Source organism: Panulirus ornatus, chromosome 14, assembly GCF_036320965.1.
Source record: "Panulirus ornatus isolate Po-2019 chromosome 14, ASM3632096v1, whole genome shotgun sequence".
Taxonomy (NCBI): domain Eukaryota; kingdom Metazoa; phylum Arthropoda; class Malacostraca; order Decapoda; family Palinuridae; genus Panulirus; species Panulirus ornatus.
In genome coordinates this window covers 42,964,488-42,986,741 of record NC_092237.1, presented here as the reverse complement: position 1 = coordinate 42,986,741, position 22,254 = coordinate 42,964,488, and the positions used below count along the sequence as shown (strand labels likewise).

Here is a 22,254-nt window from a genome sequence, read left to right as displayed (position 1 = left end):
GGTCAGTAGGTGGCTGTCGGTCCCTCGCTGTTGACACGGCACAGACCAACACCTAGGGGTTGCCACATGTGGTCTCCCATAGAGTGGCTCTAGTAACAATGTATATTCTTAATTGCAAATCATAATATTCCCAATATATCAAATAAGAACTATAAGTCAAGAATACTACTGTATCATTCAGGTTAGACAGATATAACTGCCGACCATCTGGTACCTGTCTGTGTTTTGCCCGATAGCGGTATGGCTGCGCAATAACTCTATGCACACACTCAAATCTCTCCTTGTTCAACATGTGTTCTCTTTGACATCTACCCCGTTACAAACACACACACACACACACACACACTAGCCTGAGAAAAATACCCATTTTACAGACCAACCCCTTGGGAGTGGATGAACAGCTGGGTTGACTGTGGACCGACTGCCGTATGCAGAATTCGAAGGTACGCGCTCGACCCTGGCCGGCCTATGGGTGTGTCACTGTCAGGAACTGGGTAACACCTACACTACGGGAGCGGGGCTGGTTCCTATTTCCTCTTTAACATTACCCATGAAGTTCATCTTAATTAAATCTAATTCAAATCAGCTCATACTGCGATATATATCATAAGTATACTGATGATGAATATCTTTACGGATGAATTAGCTAGGATCAGTAAGCTTTACGATGATACCCATAATTCTTTTATGGCTAACCAAAAGGGCACCAGTGTGTTGTGTAACGTCTCGACTACATATATCTCATGCCAGGTCATGGGCCTTAGACATAAAAAGAGAACGTGGTCTTAGAATTACCTTTCACACATAAGAACATCTAAAAAAAAAAAAAAATTGTGTGGTAATTATAACCTGACACAGACGGCCTCGTTCACCTTGCCAGTTCAAAGGCTTAATTTTAATCCCTACTAACCAACCAACTCGCCATGATTGTAATTTCTATCAACTTTGTTCTCTAAATATCTTAACTATAGCTGTTCGGGTTTGTTATCACTGGTTTACTTCTGCGCAGATTGGTTGGCCGTTTACTTGGCATCAGGCTATCAACTGCCGGGGTCATTAAGGCCGTCAAAGGTACAACCGCCACCCGAAAATTCTCTAAGATGTTTTGAAGGTGTAAGAGATAATTCTAAGACCATATTCACTAATTCTATGTATATGGCCCATGACCTAGTAAGAGGGAAGAAATGGCGTCGATACCATTACATAACACACTGGATGGCTTCGATTTCCAAGGCATTACTTGAATGATCGTACAGCTTACTACGATTTCTGAGCCACTTTAAACAGACAAAACCTTTACAACAATCCTACAGGGGTGAAATATATAACTATATGATTTGCCTGAAATTAAACATAATAATCTTTAACGCGTTATGTTACACAGAAAACGGGAATCTGCAACAGCTGATTATGTAAACAAACCACTGGCGGCTGGGAGTGGTAGTGGCGATGTTACCTGGTGACTAGGGTTTGTGGCCGCTGACATGACGTTCACCACACCAGCTGATGAAAGGTAATCAGAGCCTTAAAAATCCTTGTTTACACCGCCTAAGTAATAACCAGTTTGCTTACGTATCGTAGTTTTAAATATTAGGGCTATAAATTCTGTTATTTTTGGGGAGGTGTTTGGTAATTTATCAGAATGGGGTTTCGCATGTTCTGGCTCACAGATTTATACGAAAGTGGTACCAGTGGAATCCATACACTATGTAGAGCTCTTACAAAGTGAAGATTTGCATTTGTATCACCTCCTACTCCCAAAAGATGATGAAGCCCCCACAAAGTGGGCAGGGCTAGACATGAGGGGGATTTTGCGGGAGGAAAACTCACATTATACCTAGTGATCTGAGTAAATGACAACAATTGGTACCCCTCTTGTCAAAATCTATCAAAGAGAACAGTGGGGATGCCTGAAGAATCTCAGAGTGATTTATTAATATCGATAAGCTACAGGTGTGGCTATTCACTGGTGACTATCTTGTTGATGACCAGCACCAAAGATCCACCATGCATTTATAGATTCTGTAAAGCTGTATGTATCTTGTATAGAAGAAGAAGAAAGTCATATGAATGACCTTATTCTTGGTAATAATTATGTCTTTTTCCTCTCCCTCCTCCTCCACAGTATCCTGTGCGTCATGCTTGTCCCATCAGTTTTGAAACAATTTCTTATTCAGATTCAATTCAGCAATACGATCTCGACGCCGTATTATTTTATCAATAAACTGATGTGCCAGGAAGAAGGAAATTAAAGTGTGTTGGTCCTGAAATATCCATCAAAGGTTAAAACTGCCATGGTGAAATGTCACAAATCACTTGATTTGTCACAAACATTTTGTGATAATTCTGTGGAAAAAAAAATCATTAGCAAGTAATATCTTAACTCATTTTCCTCATGTAAATAGATTCCATATCGTATTGGATGTTCCAGTCTTTTAAAGTTATCATTATTCCATCTGTTTAACATAACAGCATAGCAAGAAATGAAATTGTCCTCTTAAAACACTGGTTACTTCAACTGTCTCACTGTGTTTAGAAACCTGTTATGGATGGCACTAACCACTGGTTATGAAAACAATGGTAAGTGCCCTCCAGAATGAAGGAATTATGCTAATACTGAAATAGACTGAACATATCCTGTGTACTGCTCCAGTTTTCAAGTTACATATTAATTTTCTATTGCAATTAGATATTATGACACTATACAATAGTTCTTTATAATGTTAAACCATATTCACCCTCTCCCTTATTACCCTGCATGCTATTAGGTTAATAATGAAAGATAAGAGATGTTAGTGCTACTGAAAAAAAAAAAATTTGCAGACCACAATTTTACTGTATAAAAGGCAACAAATTTATAATTATAAGAGTAGAAAGAAGATCCCAAACCTAGAAAAAGTGCATTTTTTCTATGAAATACTAATGGAAATGTTTCAATTATAGTTTCACATATGTTAATCAAACTTACAAAACATTTTGTGTATGACTAAAGTTTGGACACTGGAGACTTAGGTTGACATCCAGTTTACACATGTATGTAAACTAGCTCTGCATATCGATTAATTTTGAGAAAAAATTCTGTTGATTTCTTCAAGTTTTGAACCAAATTTTACAGTACTTAACCCAACATTTTCCTTGATGTTCGTAACACAGTACTGTTGCCATATTTTACATGATGGAATAAGATGTTCCAGATAATGATTTGCAACTCTTATTATAATCTCTAAACTTTACGTACTTTCTTGTCATTCTTTACTTATCATTGATCTTAAGTTCAGGATCATCAGAGTTCCTCTGTACAGGACTCATATGTCTTTTTGTTGTTGCATAATACATTGGCTTTGAAGTCATGATACAGTTTATCTAGTCATGTCAAATTTTTTTCCCATCTGATTTCAAAAGAATTTATGCTTTTGGCTATTAATTTCTTTGTCAGATTGTCTCACACTTTCTTTGCTGTTAAATACAAAGGATCCTTTCTTGTTATAAAGTTTGTCACTTTTGGATATAGTTTATGGTGGTTTGCATTTGCTCCTGCATATTCAGTAGAATCTCCCCATAGTTAGAATGTGTCAGCTATGTCTCTGACATAGTAGTCATGAATCATTTTCAAGTTTCTATCATGTAAACCATGGAAAGTCCTGTGGGGCCTGGATGTGGAAAGGGAGCTGTGGTTTCGGTGCATTATTACATGACAGCTCGAGACTGAGTGTGAACGAATGTGGCCTTTGTTGTCTTTTCCTAGTGCTACCTCGTGCACATGAGGGGGGGAGGGGGTTGTTATTTCATGTGGCAGGGTGGCGATGGGAATGAATGAAGGCAGAGTATGAATTATGTACATGTGTATATATGTATATGTCTGTGTGTGTATATATATGTATACGTTGAGATGTATAGGTATGTATATTTGTGTGTGTGGACGTGTATGTATATCCATGTGTATGTGGGTGGGTTGGGTCATTCTTTCGTCTGTTTCCTTGCGCTACCTCGCGAACACGGGAGACAGCAACAAAGCAAAATAAATAAATAAAAAATTATGTATGCCTACAATAATCTATATATTAAACTGGGCAGTTTCAGTTTTTTCCTTAAAGGCTTTCTTTGTAGGTTGTCTTCATCCCTTGAAGTTGTTTAGAGGCTCTACACTGGACTGCTTTTATTTTTTCAAGCAGTTTTTTAAGTAAGGACTTAAAGACTGCCTTTGCAAAATCTGAAGCGTGATCTTACCATTGTTTTGCATAGGAACATGAAGATACCTGCATCAAAAAATTTAAATGATCTAATCATATCCATCATGGAATTGTTTTTTCATTTTTTCTGATCTACATTTTTAGATTTCAACATGCTTTCAATGATATCCCCTATTTCCTTTTCGCATGTCACTTGCTGCTTTCCAGTCTGATGGATTTTATACCTCCTATCTAAAATCTTGTCTCTGTGACACACTGTGTCAACTTGAGAAGCCAAATTCCCCAGTTTATATCATTATAAAAGAAATTCCCCATTATCAGCGCTCTACCATCTCTGAGAAATGAGTGTTTTACTCATTTTTCTTTCATTGTCATCATGGTATAGTTGTTGTCAATCACTGCAGTTCTGTGGAGGATTACATAGTATTACCAGCACAATTCACTTCTTCCCTACAGTTAATCTTCCCATTATATATATTGAATGGGCCATCCTCTACTATTTCTTGAAAGTTGAGTGTACCTTTTATTAAAAGGGTCAATCTTTCACATCCTTTACCTTCTCTTTCCCTCCTTACTATCACTCTTTGGGAACAACAACAACAGGAGAGATATCTCTTTAGTAAGCCTTGTTTCCGTGATTCCAACAATATCAGGTGCCCTTTCCCTTGTATGACCTTGAATTCCAGCTCTTTACCACTACCTATTAATCCATCAAATTCTGAATACATTGCATATGTGCAAATAATTGTTGGTTCTATATGGGGGTATTCACAAATAGATAATTACACATGTAATATATTCAAATGTGGATGGGTCAATAGTGATGGTAAACAGTTGGAATTCAAGGATCATATCAAGTAAATGTCTTTTCTTTCTGCCACACCCACCAATGGACTACTGGCACTTTATCCACAAACATAAAATCTCTCCTTGTCATGCATAACAGTTGACAACACTTAACTCTCACAGCTCATTTTTCCTAACTCCAAACTGTCCTGCAGTGAGAACTATGCACTAGCACTGCTTTTTGGCAAAATGGTTGAAACAGTAAATACAGTAGTATGTAGGAACATTTAAGTTGGAGCATTATGTAGAAACATTAGATAGAAGTAGTAGGTAAGAACATTAATCAAAAGCATTGGGTAGGGTAGAAACATTAGACAGAAGTAGTAGGTAGGAACATTGGGCAGTAGTAGTCAGTAGGAACATTAGGCAGAAGTAGTCAGTAGGAACATTAGGTAAAAGCCTCTGCAAACACTGCACTAGAGTTACTCAGCCAGTGACCTGTTAAGGTTGAGGCACTGAAGGTTGAGAAGCGGCACTTGAATTCACGTTATGAAAACTCTATTGCTGTGGCTACCACCTTGAGGGAGTTCCAGTTGGCAACAAGTGTCAGAGATATAGATAGATAGATACATAAACAGTATCACAGTCTATTAGATATGTGTTTGAATGAGTTTTCTACCTTCTTAAGCTCATTGCATTGTCATGGGGGTAAATATTTTCCCGAGGAACGCATCTTCAGATTTTGATCACTTATATTGTGTGTGACAGACAAATTTTTTGGAATGCATCTCTTCTGTTAGGCAGGAAATACCAAAATTAATTGCACTATTGACATTTTCAATAACCTGTTAATAAGATGTTTCAGTTTGTTAAAATTTACTGATCACCCTATAATGGATATATTCCTTTTACTTACAGAGACAGTTTGAAAGGTTAAGAGCCTACTGTTGAAACTAGAGCAGTTCTCCAAATAAAACTAAAGGGCAAGGATCATTATGCAGTTAAGAGCTTTCACAGGTTTAACACGGATGGCTGTTGGTATCTGGCCTGAAATTGTAAGTCGTTCAAGAAGAGCTCTCCAAGTTAACGAAACCTCTTCAAAAATGACATGCAGACTCTCTCGTCCTTATTGGTATGTGTTCTTTTTTTTCTAGGTTTTGTTGTGTTGCCACTGACTTCAGTTCAGCAGTATAGTCCCTTGTTAGTTTAGTGTAAAAAGGTCTTGAAAATGATGTTTCAAAAATAATGAATATCAGGACATGTGTCAGTATTTATGGGTTTGTAATGTTACATTATCTTTTTACACAGCATCATTTATGAGTTTATCACACAAAAATGTAGTTATTGACCAATTCAACACTTCAATTTAGATTACTGAACATTGGCCTATGAAACATTTGTTAAATAATACTACATAATGATATGGTTATTATTTAAGCAAAATGATCACTTGCTTGCACAGAGAACAATGAGGATATACTATATTTTCTTTTAAAGAATACTAGAGGTCCTTATTGGAATTAGGAAACTACAAAAAAAGCAGAAACTTTAGAGTAAAAACAATGAAAAATTGAGAAATGAGCAACAGCAGTCTCTGACTGGTAAAATTTGGTGCATGACAAACTACCATGTGACTGCATAATGAATGTAGTTAAGAACCATTGTTGAAAGAAATGACAAACCCAGTATTTTTCTACATTTGTGGTCCCATGGATGATAGTCCAGATTTGTCTTTTCTCAGTATCTTGTAACATTAAACAATATTCAACAGTGATGAGTAAAGGTACGATTTTGCAGTTCACATGATATATTTACATAATTGTTGTGTTTATTCTCATCTTGCTAGAATGTGAAAATTGATTTGTGCAAAGAAAGGTTGTTAGGATGTGAAAATTGATTTGTGCTAAGAAAGGTTGCTAGGATGTGAAAATTGATTTGTGCCAAGAAAGAGAAGTCTAAGGTATGATTTGTGCTAAGAAAGAGAATTCTAAGGTAAAGTCAATGGAAAGTTAGTGAAAGGGATTTTTTTTTTTTTTGCATGTTGCTTGGAGAAAACTCATATACCATCATTCTGTACTGAGATTTCATTTTCTCTTGACAGTAGCAACTTAAGGATCTATACACGGACTGGGGATAAAGGGGTTACAAGCCTGTTTACCGGTGAACGTTGCCGAAAGGATAGTGTATTTTTTAATGCTCTAGGGACAACTGATGAACTTTCTTCACATATAGGGTAAGGCTATGATGACTTTTTGTAGTTAAATGATATTACTGGATCTATTATATTAAGTAAAAATTTTCCATTGAGTGCCAGTTATCTAATGTTTTTAATACTATATTTCTAATTTTTGACACTCACCTGCACCTCCTACCCTAGTAAGATAAGCACCTAAAATAGCTGAACAAGGGCCTCAGTTGCAGATTCACATTCTCTAACTAATATACATAACACTTCAAAACCAGAGCCTATGATCCATAACCAAACCCTACAGACAAACTACATGGTTTACCTTGACCACTTCATGTGCCTTGGTTTTTGCACACTAATAGCATTTTGCCTCCATAAAACCAACTGATCCAGTTAATTTCATCCAGTGGATTCCATTCACCCACCAGAGTGTTCAGGCTTTATTTCCCCACCACAGTGTTCAGGCTTCATTCACCCACCACAGTGTTATGGCCCCAATACCCCACAGCCTCTTTTAATCCATCCTTCCATCTCCATGGTTTCCCTCTCTCCTTCTCTGACACATAAATCCTTGTAATCAGTCTTTCTCTGTTCATCCTCTCAGTATTTCTAAACTCCTTCAGTACACCATGGTCAGCCCTCTTTATCATACTGTGGTAAATACCACACCTTTCTCTTACATTGTCTTTCCTTGCATGATCTCACACCATTTTTCCTTGCATGATCTTCTCAGTTCATACCACTTATTGTCCTTGGGTATTTCATTTCTCCAAGCATGATCGTCGCATCTCACACTACTTAAATGTCCTCAAGCAGTTCATTTCTACACCTTCAAATATACCTAATTTTGCCCTTACAGACATTAACCCCTTTTCCATGCACTCCATAGTTTACCAGGAAACTGAACCCTCTCTTCCAGCTTATGAATCACTGCAGCCCCCATTGTTCTATCCACTGCAATGTTCACTGCCAGGTATCTGAAGCACTCCACTTTCTTCAGGTCCTCCTCAGTTAAACTTAGTCCTGTCATACCCCAACTGCAATTCATCGCTTTAATTTGTTCACACTTACTGTTGTTAAGAAGCATATGATTATTTTGTAAACATTACTCTGGATGCAACTGAGAATAATATTCTAAAGACAACAAAATGCCACAATCATCAGTCTCATGGTGAAACCAGTGTTGTGATAAGCAAGACAGATCTGCTAGCTAAAGCTTAGGAGCAAATAATTCTGTGGTTGATATATTAATTTATCAGTGAGATTTTGTAACAAAATAAATCCAGGAAGCCAATAAGGCATTTTGGATGAAATGTGTGGAAGATATAAACTCCATCACCAAACCTGAAAAAGTTTGGAAGAGATTGTTTGGAAGATATTCTCTCAGTCCTTTGCCTTGCTTTAATACTCAAGGTGTTAAAACATGTGACTTTTCTGCAGTAAGTAACCTTTTTGCTGAAATTTGACATATGAAGCAGTTTGGGTAAACCATATAATTGTCTTTGGGGCTTGGCTATGGATGGAAGGCTTTAGTTTTTGTACTTAGTACATGATAGCCAGAGATTGGACATGCACACATGAAGCCTTTGTTTGCCTATTTCTGATGTAGCTTCACCAAGGTGGGGAAAGCTGTTTAGTTTAAAAACAAAAAAAGTCTTTGCCAAAGAAAGCATGGGTATCTCTCTCTCCTTGCTCTAAGTTTTCTCCTGGAGGAAGAACTGCCTTTCCACTCATTCAAAACTTGTTATTTTATTTATGTGAACTTCAATCAGCACTGACTCACTGTAAGTTGTTACTCTTCTCACTTGTTTGCTGTTTCCTGTTTTAGCAAGGTGGTTTCACTAAGAACAAAGGAAAGAGTGACTTCATTTGCCGATATCCACTTTTTAGGTCTCATTTATAATACTCTGAGCCCAGAGCCCACCATCGACATCCAAGTTCCACAAACCACATCCATGGTTTCTCCTCACCACTTCATATCCACTGGTTTATCCCATTGAAGCACATTGCCCAATCTTCTTCCATATACGACATTACTCAACTTGCTCTATCCCATGTATGCCTCTTACTCTCCTGAATATTCAGGTCCTGGCACCTCCAAGACTCACTCCATCTCTTTCTCTGGGTTTCCTTTCCTCCTCCTTCCTCCCTGCCATTTAAATCCTCTTGTCTCCTCATTCATCCTCTCCATATGTCCAAACCATTTCAGGGCACCCTGGTCAGCTTTCTCAAATGGATTGTATTTCCTATCACACTTCGCTCTTACATTGTCCTTTCTTGCAGTCAACCCTCCACACATCCCAAATAGTTCTCAGGCATTTAATTTCTAATCATATTTGTTACATATGTTCCAAGACATATCCTGCATGATAAGTCAGTGATGTATAATGTCCAGCTTTATACTATAAGAGCTAAGGTGGATTAGGAGGAGAATGTACATTTGGAAGTAGGGAAATTGGAACAAAAATCATAACCCTTCAAAATCTTTCTTTTACATTATATCATTTTTGCATCACTTTGTCCAAGTTGTACTTCATTGTAGTGAAAAAGCTTTATGTAATCAAAAGTTCCACCTAGTGAGTAGACACTCTCACTCTTCAGTTATGATTCCACAGATTGGCTAAGGAGTACGCACAAGAAAAAAACCATGAGTATGCTGATCAGTTGGAGAGGATTCAGTGTATCCTTCAAGACATTGCCAGTCTTCTAGCCACACCCAGGAACCAACAGGCAACTAGTATGTTCTCTCAGAAAAATGTGATGGTGTATGTTTTGGTCTGGAAATTCAAAGAAATCATTTTATTTTAATATGTTGATTTCACAGTACACAGTTTCATTTACCGTATTTTGTTTGGATTTATTTTTTTGAACCACTGACATGAAGATCAGAAAAAGGGGCTAGCAGTAAGAGACAAAAGGTCAGTATGTATAGCTAAATGGGAATAAATTATTCACATTTTCAATGGGGAAATATTATATATAGATAGACAGCATTATGTGGCAATGAAAGACAATTTTTATTTGATGTATTACCATCGCAAAAGTATTTTGCACTGGCCATGTATACTGCAGTAGGAAAGGATGTGATATAAAGATCCTTATTGTTTTTCTTTTCATTCAGATGATCCAGATAGAGAGTCACGCATATTGGAGAGGCTTTCCTTCAATCCACGTCATGCAACAGAGTTAGAAGGGTGGATAGACAAATACAGTTCTCTCTTGCCGCCTCTTACTAATTTCATTTTGCCTGTGAGTAAATAGTAACCCCTAAAAGCAGCAGCAGCTCTTTTCATAGGGCTAAATGTACACTTTTGAGATTTCTTTTGCTTTATCTAATATTTATACAAGTTATTCTAAATTTTTTGGCAAGCAGAACCTCTGATATTATTTTTTCCTCCTAATATATTTGATGTCTGTTGTCAAGGTATTTTACCTAACATGAAGCATTGTATTTATCTTCATCGACCAACAATTGATGCACCATCTCTTCATGAACAAGGGTTACACCATTTGGGAACATGCTTTAATTGGCTTTAGACACTACCAAAACAGAGGAGTAATTTTTTAGCATATCTGTATATTTTCACACTTGATCGCCATTTCCTGCATTAGCAAGGTAGTGCTAGAAACAGACGAAGAAAGGCCACATCTGCTCACATCTACTCTCTAGCTGTCATGTGGAATGCACCAAGACCTCAGGTACCACAGACTTTTCCATGGTTTACCCTAGATGCCTCCCAGGCCCTGGTTCAGTCCATTGACAGCCTGTCGGCCCCAGCATACCACATCATTCCAGTTCACCCTGTCCCATGCACACCTATCACCCACCCTCCTGCTTGTTCAGGCCCCAGTTGCTCAAAATCTTTTTCATTCCACCCTTCCATCTCCAGTTTGGTCTCCCTGTTCTTCTTGTTCCCTCCATGTCAACTTTTCCCCATTCACTCTGTCCATATGTTTAAACCATTTCATCACACCCTCTTTCAACCATACTCTTTTTATTACCACACCTTTCTAACCTTTTCATTACTTACTTGATCAAGACACCTCACACCACATATTGTTCTCAAATACTTCATTTCCAACATATCCACCCTCCTCCACATAGCCTTATCTATAGCCCATGCCTCATCCATGAAATATTGTTGGAACTACTATTCCCTCAAATACCCATCTTTGCCTTCCTAGAAAATGTTCTCTTTCCACACATTCTTCTGCACTCCCAGAACCTTCACCCCCTACCCCATTCGCTGTCATGTCCACTCCCAGATATCTGAAAACACTTTTTTTTTTTTTTTTTTTTTTTTTTTTTTTTTGCGCTGTCTCCCGCGTTTGCGAGGTAGCGCAAGGAAACAGACGAAAGAAATGGCCCAACCCACCCCCATACACATGTATATACATACGTCCACACACGCAGATATACATACCTACACAGCTTTCCATGGTTTACCCCAGACGCTTCACATGCCCTGATTCAATCCACTGACAGCACGTCAACCCCAGTATACCACATCACTCCAATTCACTCTATTCCTTGCCCTCCTTTCACCCTCCTGCATGTTCAGGCCCCGATCACACAAAATCTTTTTCACTCCATCTTTCCACCTCCAATTTGGTCTCCCTCTTCTCCTCGTTCCCTCCACCTCCGACACATATATCCTCTTGGTCAATCTTTCCTCACTCATTCTCTCCATGTGCCCAAACCATTTCAAAACACCCTCTTCTGCTCTCTCAACAACGCTCTTTTTATTTCCACACATCTCTCTTACCCTTACGTTACTTACTCGATCAAACCACCTCACACCACACATTGTCCTCAAACATCTCATTTCCAGCACATCCATCCTCCTGCGCACCACTCTATCCATAGCCCACGCCTCGCAACCATACAACATTGTTGGAACCACTATTCCTTCAAACATACCCATTTTTGCTTTCTGAGATAATGTTCTCGACTTCCACACATTCTTCAAGGCTCCCAGGATTTTCGCCCCCTCCCCCACCCTATGATCCACTTCCGCTTCCATGGTTCCATCCGCTGCCAGATCCACTCCCAGATATCTAAAACACTTCACTTCCTCCAGTTTTTCTCCATTCAAACTCACCTCCCAATTGACTTGACCCTCAACCCTACTGTACCTAATAACCTTGCTCTTATTCACATTTACTCTTAACTTTCTTCTTTCACACACTTTACCAAACTCAGTCACCAGCTTCTGCAGTTTCTCACATGAATCAGCCACCAGCGCTGTATCATCAGCGAACAACAACTGACTCACTTCCCAAGCTCTCTCATCCCCAACAGACTTCATACTTGCCCCTCTTTCCAAAACTCTTACATTCACCTCCCTAACAACCCCATCCATAAACAAATTAAACAACCATGGAGACATCACACACCCCTGCCGCAAACCTACATTCACTGAGAACCAATCACTTTCCTCTCTTCCTACACATACACATGCCTTACATCCTCGATAAAAACTTTTCACTGCTTCTAACAACTTGCCTCCCACACCATATATTCTTAATACCTTCCACTGAGCATCTCTATCAACTCTATCATATGCCTTCTCCAGATCCATAAATGCTACATACAAATCCATTTGCTTTTCTAAGTATTTCTCACATACATTCTTCAAAGCAAACACCTGATCCACACATCCTCTACCACTTCTGAAACCACACTGCTCTTCCCCAATCTGATGCTCTGTACATGCCTTCACCCTCTCAATCAATACCCTCCCATATAATTTACCAGGAATACTCAACAAACTTATACCTCTGTAATTTGAGCACTCACTCTTATCCCCTTTGCCTTTGTACAATGGCACTATGCACGCATTCCGCCAATCCTCAGGCACCTCACCATGAGTCATACATACATTAAATAACCTTACCAACCAGTCAACAATACAGTCACCCTGTTTTTTAATAAATTCCACTGCAATACCATCCAAACCTGCTGCCTTGCCGGCTTTCATCTTCCGCAAAGCTTTTACTACCTCTTCTCTGTTTACCAAATCATTTTCCCTAACCCTCTCACTTTGCACACCACCTCGACCAAAACACCCTATATCTGCCACTCTATCATCAAACACATTCAACAAACCTTCAAAATACTCACTCCATCTCCTTCTCACATCACCACTACTTGTTATCACCTCCCCATTTGCGCCCTTCACTGAAGTACCCATTTGCTCCCTTGTCTTACGCACTTTATTTACCTCCTCCCAGAACATCTTTTTATTCTCCCTAAAATTTAATGATACTCTCTCACCCCAACTCTCATTTGCCCTTTTTTTCACCTCTTGCACCTTTCTCTCGACCTCCTGTCTCTTTCTTTTATACATCTCCCACTCAATTGCATTTTTTCCCTGCAAAAATTGTCCAAATGCCTCTCTCTTCTCTTTCACTAATACTCTTACTTCTTCATCCCACCACTCACTACCCTTTCTAATCAACCCATCTCCCACTCTTCTCATGCCACAAGCGTCTTTTGCGCAATCCATCACTGATTCCCTAAATACATCCCATTCCTCCCCCACTCCCCTTACTTCCATTGTTGTCACCTTTTTCCATTCTGTACTCAGTCTCTCCTGGTACTTCCTCACACAAGTCTCCTTCCCATGCTCACTTACTCTCACCACCCTCTTCACCCCAACATTCACTCTTCTTTTCTGAAAACCCATACAAATCTTCACCTTAGCCTCCACAAGATAATGATCAGACATCCCTCCAGTTGCACCTCTCAGCACATTAACATCCAAAAGTCTCTCTTTCGCGCGCCTGTCAATTAACACGTAATCCAATAACACTCTCTGGCCATCTCTCCTACTTACATAAGTATACTTATGTATATCTTGCTTTTTAAACCAGGTATTCCCAATCATCAGTCCTTTTTTGAGCACATAAATCTACAAGCTCTTCACCATTTCCATTTACAACACTGAACACCCCATGTATACCAATTATTCCCTCAACTGCCACATTACTCACCTTTGCATTCAAATCACCCATCACTATAACCCGGTCTTGTGCATCAAAACCACTAACACACTCATTCAGCTGCTCCCAAAACACTTGCCTCTCATGATCTTTCTTCTCATGCCCAGGTGCATATGCACCAATAATCACCCATCTCTCTCCATCAACTTTCAGTTTTACCCATATTAATCGAGAATTTACTTTCTTACATTCTATCACATACTCCCACAACTCCTGTTTCAGGAGTACTGCTACTCCTTCCCTTGCTCTTGTCCTCTCACTAACCCCTGACTTTACTCCCAAGACATTCCCAAACCACTCTTCCCCTTTACCCTTGAGCTTCGTTTCACTCAGAGCCAAAACATCCAGGTTCCTTTCCTCAAACATACTACCTATCTCTCCTTTTTTCACATCTTGGTTACATCCACACACATTTAGGCACCCCAATCTGAGCCTTCGAGGAGGATGAGCACTCCCCGTGTGACTCCTTCTTCTGTTTCCCATTTTAGAAAGTTAAAAAAATACAAGGAGGGGAGGATTTCTGGCCCCCCGCTCCCGTCCCCTCTAGTCGCTTTCTACGACTTCCTCTAATTTTTCTACATTTATACTCACAACTCAACTAACCTGTCCCTTAACCCTTCTGAACGTAATAACTGCTTTTATTCACATTCAACTTTCTCTTTTCACACACTTTTCCACACTCAATCACCAACTTCTGCTGTTTCTCACTTGAATCTACTAGAAGTGCTGTATCAGCAGCAAACAGCTCACTTGCTAGGCCCCTCTCAATCCCCCAAAGACTACGTACTTGCCTTTCTCTCCAAGACCCTTGCATTTACCTCCTTCACCATCCCATCCATAAACAAAGTGAACTACCATGGTGACATTACAGACCCCTTCTTCAAACCAACCTTCACTTGGAACCATTCACTCTCTTCTCTTCCTGCTCTTACACAAGCCTCATACCCCTGATAAAAACTTATCACTGCTTCTAGCAGCTTTCCTCCCACACCATTTATCTTTCAACCTTCCACAAAGTATCTCTATCAACCCTACCATAAGCCTTCTCCTGATCCATATAGAGTGAATTGGAACGATGTGGCATACTGGGGTTGATGTGCTGTCAATGGACTGAACCAGGGCATGTGAAACATTTGGGGTAAACCATGGAAAAGTCTGTGGGGCCTGGACGTGGATAGGGAGCTGTGATTTCAGTGCATTACACATGGCAGCTAGAAATTGAGAGTGAATGAATGTGGCCTTTTTTGTCTATTTTCCTGGTGCTGCCTCACTGAAGCAGGAGGTAGTGGTACTGTTTCCAGTGGGGTAGCATAGTGCCAGGAATGGATGAAGGCAAGCAAACATGAATGTGTATATATGTATATGAAGAGAGAGAATGCTGGGGAGAAGAGAGTGGTGAAAGTAAGTGAGCTTGGAAAGGAGACTTGTGTGAGGAAGTACCGGGACAGATTAAGTGTAGAATGGCAAAAGGTAAGAGCAAATGACATGAGGGGAGTGGGTGAGGAATGGGATGTATTTAGGGAAGCAGAGATGGCTTGCGCAAAAGATGCATGTGGCATGAGAAAGTGAGAGGTGGGCAGATTAGAAAGGGTAGTAAATGGTGGGATGAAGGTAAGGTTGTTAGTGAAAGAGAAAAGAGAGGTGTTTGGACGATACTTGCAGGGAAGTAGTGCAAGTGCAAATAATATAAAAGAAAGCAACAGGAGGTAAAAAATAAAGGTGCAAGGGTCGAAAAAGAGGGCAAATGAGAGTTGGGGTGAGAGAGTATCATTAAGTTTTAGGGAGAATAAAAAGATGTTTTGGAAGGAGGTAAATAACGTGTGTAAGACAAGAGAACAAATGGGGACATTGGTGAAGGGGGAAAGTGGGGAAGTAATAACAAGGAGTGATGAAGTGAGGAGATGCAGTGAGTAATTTGAAGATATGTTGAATGTGTTGGTCGGGGTGGAGTGCGGAGTGAGAGGGCCAGGGAGAATGGTTTGGTTAAGAGAGAAGAGGTAGTGAAAGCTTTGCAGAAAATGAAATCTGGCAAGGCAGCAGGTTTGGATGGTATTGCAGTGGAACTTATTAAAAAAGGGGGTGACTGTTTTGTTGATTGGTTGGTAAGGATATTCAGTGTACGTATGGACCATGGTGAAGTGCCTGAAGATTGGCGGAATGCATGCATAGTGCGATTGTTCAAAGGCAAAGGGGATAAAGGTGAGTGTTCAAACTACAGAGGCATAAGTTTGCTGAGTAGTCCCGGGAAATTATATGGTAGGGTATTGATTGAGAGGGTGAAGGCATGTACAGAGCATCAGATTGGGGAAGAGCAGTGTGGTTTCAGAAGTGGGAGAGGATGTGTAAATCAGGTGTTTGCTTTGAAGAATGGGTGAAATACTTAGAAAAACAAATGGATCTGTATGTGACATTTATGGGCCTGGAGAAAGCAAATATTATGATAGGGTTGATAGAGATGCTTTGTGGAAGGTCGTAAGAGTATATGGTGTGGGGGTAAGTTGCTAGAAGCAGTGAAAAGTTTTTACCAAGGATGTAAACATGTGTATGAGTAGAAAGAGAGGAGAGTGATTTGGTTCCCAGTGAATGTCGTTCTGCAATGGGTGTGTGATGTCCCCACAGCTGTTTAATTTGTTTATGGATGGGGTGGGTAGTGAGGTAAATGCAAGAGTGTTGGAAAGAGGGGAGAGTATCCAGTCTGTTGGGAATAAGAGGGCCTGGGAAGTGAGACATATGTTGTTCACTGATGATACAGCTCTAGTGGGTGATTTGAGCGAGAAACTGCAGAAGTTGGTGACTGAGTTTGGAAGTGTGAAAGGAGAAAGTTTAGAGTAAATGTGAATGAGAGCAAGGTTATTAGGTTCATTAGGGTTGAGGGACAATTTAATTGGGATGTAAGTTTGAATGGAGAAAAATTGGAGAAATTGAAGTGTTTTAGATATCTGGGAGTGGGCTTAGGAGCGAATAGAACCATGGAAGTGGAAGCGAGTGTTTACATGGTGGGAAGGGGGTGAAGGTTCTGGGAGCAATGAAGAATGTATGGAAGGAGAGAACATTATCTCGGAGAGCAAAAATGGGTATGTTTGAAGAACTATTAGTTCCAACAATGTCTTATGGTTGCAAGGCATGGACTTTAGATAGGGTTGTACAGAGGAGGGTAGATGTGTTGGGAATGTTTGAGGACAATATGTGGTATGAGGTGGTTTGACCGAGTAAGTAATGAAAGGGTAAGAGAGATGATGTGGTTGAGAGAGCAGAAGGTATGTTGAAAATGTTTGGACATATGGAGAGAATGAGTGAGGAAAGAGTGACAAAGAGGATATATGTGTCAGAGGTGGAGGGAACAAGAAGTGGGAGACCAAATTGGAAGTGGAAGGATGGAGTGAAAAAGATTTTGAGCAATCAGGGCCTGAACATACAGGAAGGTGAGAGGTGTGCAAGGAATAGAGTGAATTGGAATGATGTGGTATACTAGGGTCAACGTGCTGTCAGTGGACGGAACCATGACCTGTGAAACATCTGGGCAAAACCATGGAAAGGTCTGTGTGGCCTGGATGTAGATAGGGAGCTGTGGTTTCGGTGCATTACACATGACACCTAAAGATTATGTGTGAACAAACTTGGCCTTTTTTGTCTGTTTTCTGCACTACCTTGTTGAAGGCAAGCAAGTATGAATATGTAAATGTGTATATATGTATATGTCTGTGTATATAAATGTATGAATATGTTGATATGTTTATGCATATGTATGTATGTGTGTGTAAGTGCATTTATGTATATATATTTGTATATGAGTGGATGGGCCATTCTTCATCTGTTTCCTGGCTCAAACTCGCTAATGTGGGGAACAGTGATTAAGTATAACAATAATGATAATAATAATTATTTTATTATACATAATTGCTGTTTCCCATGCCAAGCAATTTTTTTTTTTTTTTTTTTTTTTTTTTTTTTTTTTTTTTTTTTTGCCGCTGTCTCCCGCGTTTGCGAGGTAGCGCAAGGAAACAGACGAAAGAAATGGCCCAACCCACCCCCATACACATGTATATACATACATCCACACACGCAACTATACATACCTACACAGCTTTCCATGGTTTACCCCAGACGCTTCACATGCCCTGATTCAATCCACTGACTGCACATCAACCCCGGTATACCACATCGCTCCAATTCACTCTATTCCTTGCCCTCCTTTCACCCTCCTGCATGTTCAGGCCCCGATCACACAAAATCTTTTTCACTCCATCTTTCCACCTCCAATTTGGTCTCCCTCTTCTCCTCGTTCCCTCCACCTCCGACACATATATCCTCTTGGTCAATCTTTCCTCACTCATTCTCTCCATGTGCCCAAACCATTTCAAAACACCCTCTTCTGCTCTCTCAACCACGCTCTTTTTATTTCCACACATCTCTCTTACCCTTACGTTACTTACTCGATCAAACCACCTCACACCACACATTGTCCTCAAACATCTCATTTCCAGCACATCCTTCCTCCTGCGCACAACTCTATCCATAGCCCACGCCTCGCAACCATACAACATTGTTGGAACCACTATTCCTTCAAACATACCCATTTTTGCTTTCCGAGATAATGTTCTCGACTTCCACACATTCTTCAAGGCTCCCAGAATTTTCGCCCCCTCCCCCACCCTATGATCCACTTCCGCTTCCATGGTTCCATCCGCTGCCAAATCCACTCCCAGATATCTAAAACACTTCACTTCCTCCAGTTTTTCCAATCAAACTTGCCTCCCAATTGACTTGTCCCTCAACCCTACTGTACCTAATAACCTTGCTCTTATACACATTTACCCTCAGCTTTCGTCTTTCACTCACTTTACCAAACTCAGTCACCAACTTCTGCAGTTTCTCACCCGAATCAGCCACCAGCGCTGTATCATCAATGAACAACTGACTCACTTCCCAAGCCCTCTCATCCACAACAGACTACATACTTACCCCTCTCTCCAAAAAGTCTTGCATTCACCTCCCTAACAATCCCATCCATAAACAAATCAAACAACTATGGAGACATCAAGCACCCCTGCCGCAAACCGACATTCACTGTGAACTAATCATTTTCTTCTCTTCCTACTCGTACACATGCCTTACATCCTCGATAAAAAACTTTTCACTGCTTCTAGCAACTTGCCTTCAAACACCATATATTCTTAATACCTTCCACAGAGCATCTCTATCAATAATATCATATGCCTTCTCCAGATCCATAAACGCTACATACAAATCCATTTGCTTTTCTAGGTATTTCTCACATACATTCTTCAAAGCATACACCTGGTCCACAGATCCTCTACCACTTCTGAAACCACACTGCTCTGTACATGCTTTCACCCTCTCAATCAATACCCTCCCATATAATTTCCCAGGAATACTCAACAAACTTTCTTTTTTCTTCTTTCAAACTATTCGCCATTTCCCGCATTAGCGAGGTAGCGTTAAGAACAGAGGAATGGGCCTTGAGGGAATACCCTCACCTGGCCCAATTCTCTGTTCCTTCTTTTGGAAAATTAAAAAAAAAACGAGAGGGGAGGATTTCCAGCCCCCCCGCTCCCTCCCCTTTTAGTCGCCTTCTACGACACGCAGGGAATACGTGGGAAGTATTCTTTCTCCCCTATCCCCAGGGATAACTCAACAAACTTATACCTCTGTAATTTGAGCACTCACCTTTATCCCCTTTGTACAAAGGCACTATGCAGGCATTCCGACAATCCTCAGGCACCTCACCATGAGTCATACTTACATTAAATATACTTACCAACCAGTCAACAAGACAGTCAACCCTTTTTTTAATAAATTCTGCTGCAATACCATCCAAACCCACTGCCTTGCCAGCTTTCATCGTTCACAAAGCTTTTACTACCTCTTCTCTGTTTACCAAATCATTCTCCCTAACCCTCTCACTTCGCACACTGCCTCGACCAAAACACCCTATATCTGCCACTCTGTCGTCTAACACATTCAACAAACCTTCAAAATACTCTCTCCATCTCCTTCTCACATCACCAATACTTGTTATTACCTCCCCATTACCCCCCTTCACCAATGTTCCCATTTGTTCTCTTGTCTTATGCACTCCTTCCAAAACATCTTTTTCTTCTCCCTAAAATTGAATGATACTCTCTCGCCCCAACTTTCGTTTGCCCTCTTTCTCACCTCTTGCACCTTTTTCTTGACCTCCTGCCTCTTTCTTTTATACATCTCCCAGTCATTTGCACCATTTCCCTGCAAAACTCGTCCAAATTCCTCTCTCTTCTCTTTCACTAATAATCTTACTTCATCCCACCACTCACTACCCTTTCTAATCTAATACAAAGCTTCGTCTCTTTGATGTATATCAACTGACTTATATTTCTCTCTTGTGTCTCCCCTGATGATGTGATTATTACACGAAAGTGCACATGGGAACTTATCGTGTTTCATTTTCCCCATGGACTCATAGGAATATATATATATGTATGTATATGTAAAACTTTTATTCCAGGAATGGGGAGAAAAAAATACTATCCACACATTCAGTGCTTGTCACAGAAGGCAACTGAAAGGGGTGTGAGTGGGTGGCTGGAAGTCCTTCCTTCCTATATTACTTTCCAAAGTAATGCGGGAAATGGTGAGCATGTATGAAAAAAATTCTACTTATACTCTGCCTTAGACTGGGAAGTTAAGAGCACAAACAAAACTGTTGCTCTGGTGTCAGTTGTAGGAAATAATAACTATAGTAAGAATGTTTTATGCCAAATGGACCAGTTCCATGTTTTGAAGGAAAAGAAGTTTTTGCCCGTCAGGGCTTCCACTGTAGCTACGCACGTGGAATTTATGGAACAGAAATGTGAGTATGTAAATATAGTACCGGGATATTTATTTTCTTTTTTTTTTGCTTTGTCGCTGTCTCCCGCATTTGCGAGGTAGCGCAAGGAAACAGACGAAAGAAATGGCCCAACCCACCCCCATACACATGTATATACATACGTCCACACACGCAAATATACATACCTACACAGCTTTCCATGGTTTACCCCAGACGCTTCACATGCCCTGATTCAATCCACTGACAGCACGTCAACCCCGGTATACCACATCGATCCAATTCACTCTATTCCTTGCCCTCCTTTCACCCTCCTGCATGTTCAGGCCCCGATCACACAAAATCTTTTTCACTCCATCTTTCCACCTCCAATTTGGTCTCCCACTTCTCCTCGTTCCCTCCACCTCCGACACATATATCCTCTTGGTCAATCTTTCCTCACGCATTCTCTCCATGTGCCCAAACCATTTCAAAACACCCTCTTCTGCTCTCTCAACCACACTCTTTTTATTTCCACACATCTCTCTTACCCTTACGTTACTTACTCGATCAAACCACCTCACACCACACATTGTCCTCAAACATCTCATTTCCAGCACATCCATCCTCCTGCGCACAACTCTATCCATAGCCCACGCCTCGCAACCATACAACATTGTTGGAACCACTATTCCTTCAAACATACCCATTTTTGCTTTCCGAGATAATGTTCTCGACTTCCACACATTCTTCAAGGCTCCCAGGATTTTCGCCCCCTCCCCCACCCTATGATTCACTTCCGCTTCCATGGTTCCATCCGCTGCCAGATCCACTCCCAGATATCTAAAACACTTTACTTCCTCCAGTTTTTCTCCATTCAAACTTACCTCCCAATTGACTTGACCCTCAACCCTACTGTACCTGATAACCTTGCTCTTATTCACATTTACTCTTAACTTTCTTCTTTCACACACTTTACCAAACTCAGTCACTAGCTTCTGCAGTTTCTCACATGAATCAGCCACCAGCGCTGTATCATCAGCGAACAACAACTGACTCACTTCCCAATCTCTCTCATCCCAACAGACTTCATACTTGCCCCTCTTTCCAAAACTCTTGCATTTACCTCCCCAACAACCCCATCCATAAACAAATATTTATATTTATATCCTCCTGAATGTTACCTGAGAGGGACACAAGTGGGTGGGTTGGAAATCCTCTCTTTCTGTATCAACTTTTTAAAAGAGGAAACAGAAGGGAGAACAACAGTTCAGTTATCT

General features: G+C 40.3%; 1 protein-coding gene across 4 annotated transcripts in view; it reads left to right on the top strand.

The window, feature by feature from the left end:
• The first annotated feature begins 1,365 nt into the window (after positions 1 to 1,365).
• LOC139753358 (corrinoid adenosyltransferase MMAB-like) overlaps positions 1,366 to 22,254 on the top strand; it is a 39,475-nt gene continuing 18,586 nt past the window's right edge. For 2 of the 4 annotated variants that reach the window (XR_011713694.1, XR_011713693.1), the window contains exons 1-5: positions 1,385 to 1,513; positions 5,895 to 6,108; positions 7,078 to 7,209; positions 9,780 to 9,901; positions 10,286 to 10,413. Coding sequence is in view for 2 of the 4 variants with exons in the window: in XM_071669732.1 (XP_071525833.1) it covers positions 5,972 to 6,108; positions 7,078 to 7,209; positions 9,780 to 9,901; positions 10,286 to 10,413 (519 nt within the window). In the remaining 2 variants the exon portion in view is untranslated. Of the gene's footprint in view, positions 1,514 to 5,894; positions 6,109 to 7,077; positions 7,210 to 9,779; positions 9,902 to 10,285; positions 10,414 to 22,254 lie in introns of all 4 variants that reach the window. The other 2 variants (XM_071669732.1, XM_071669733.1) reach the window with 2 other exon arrangements.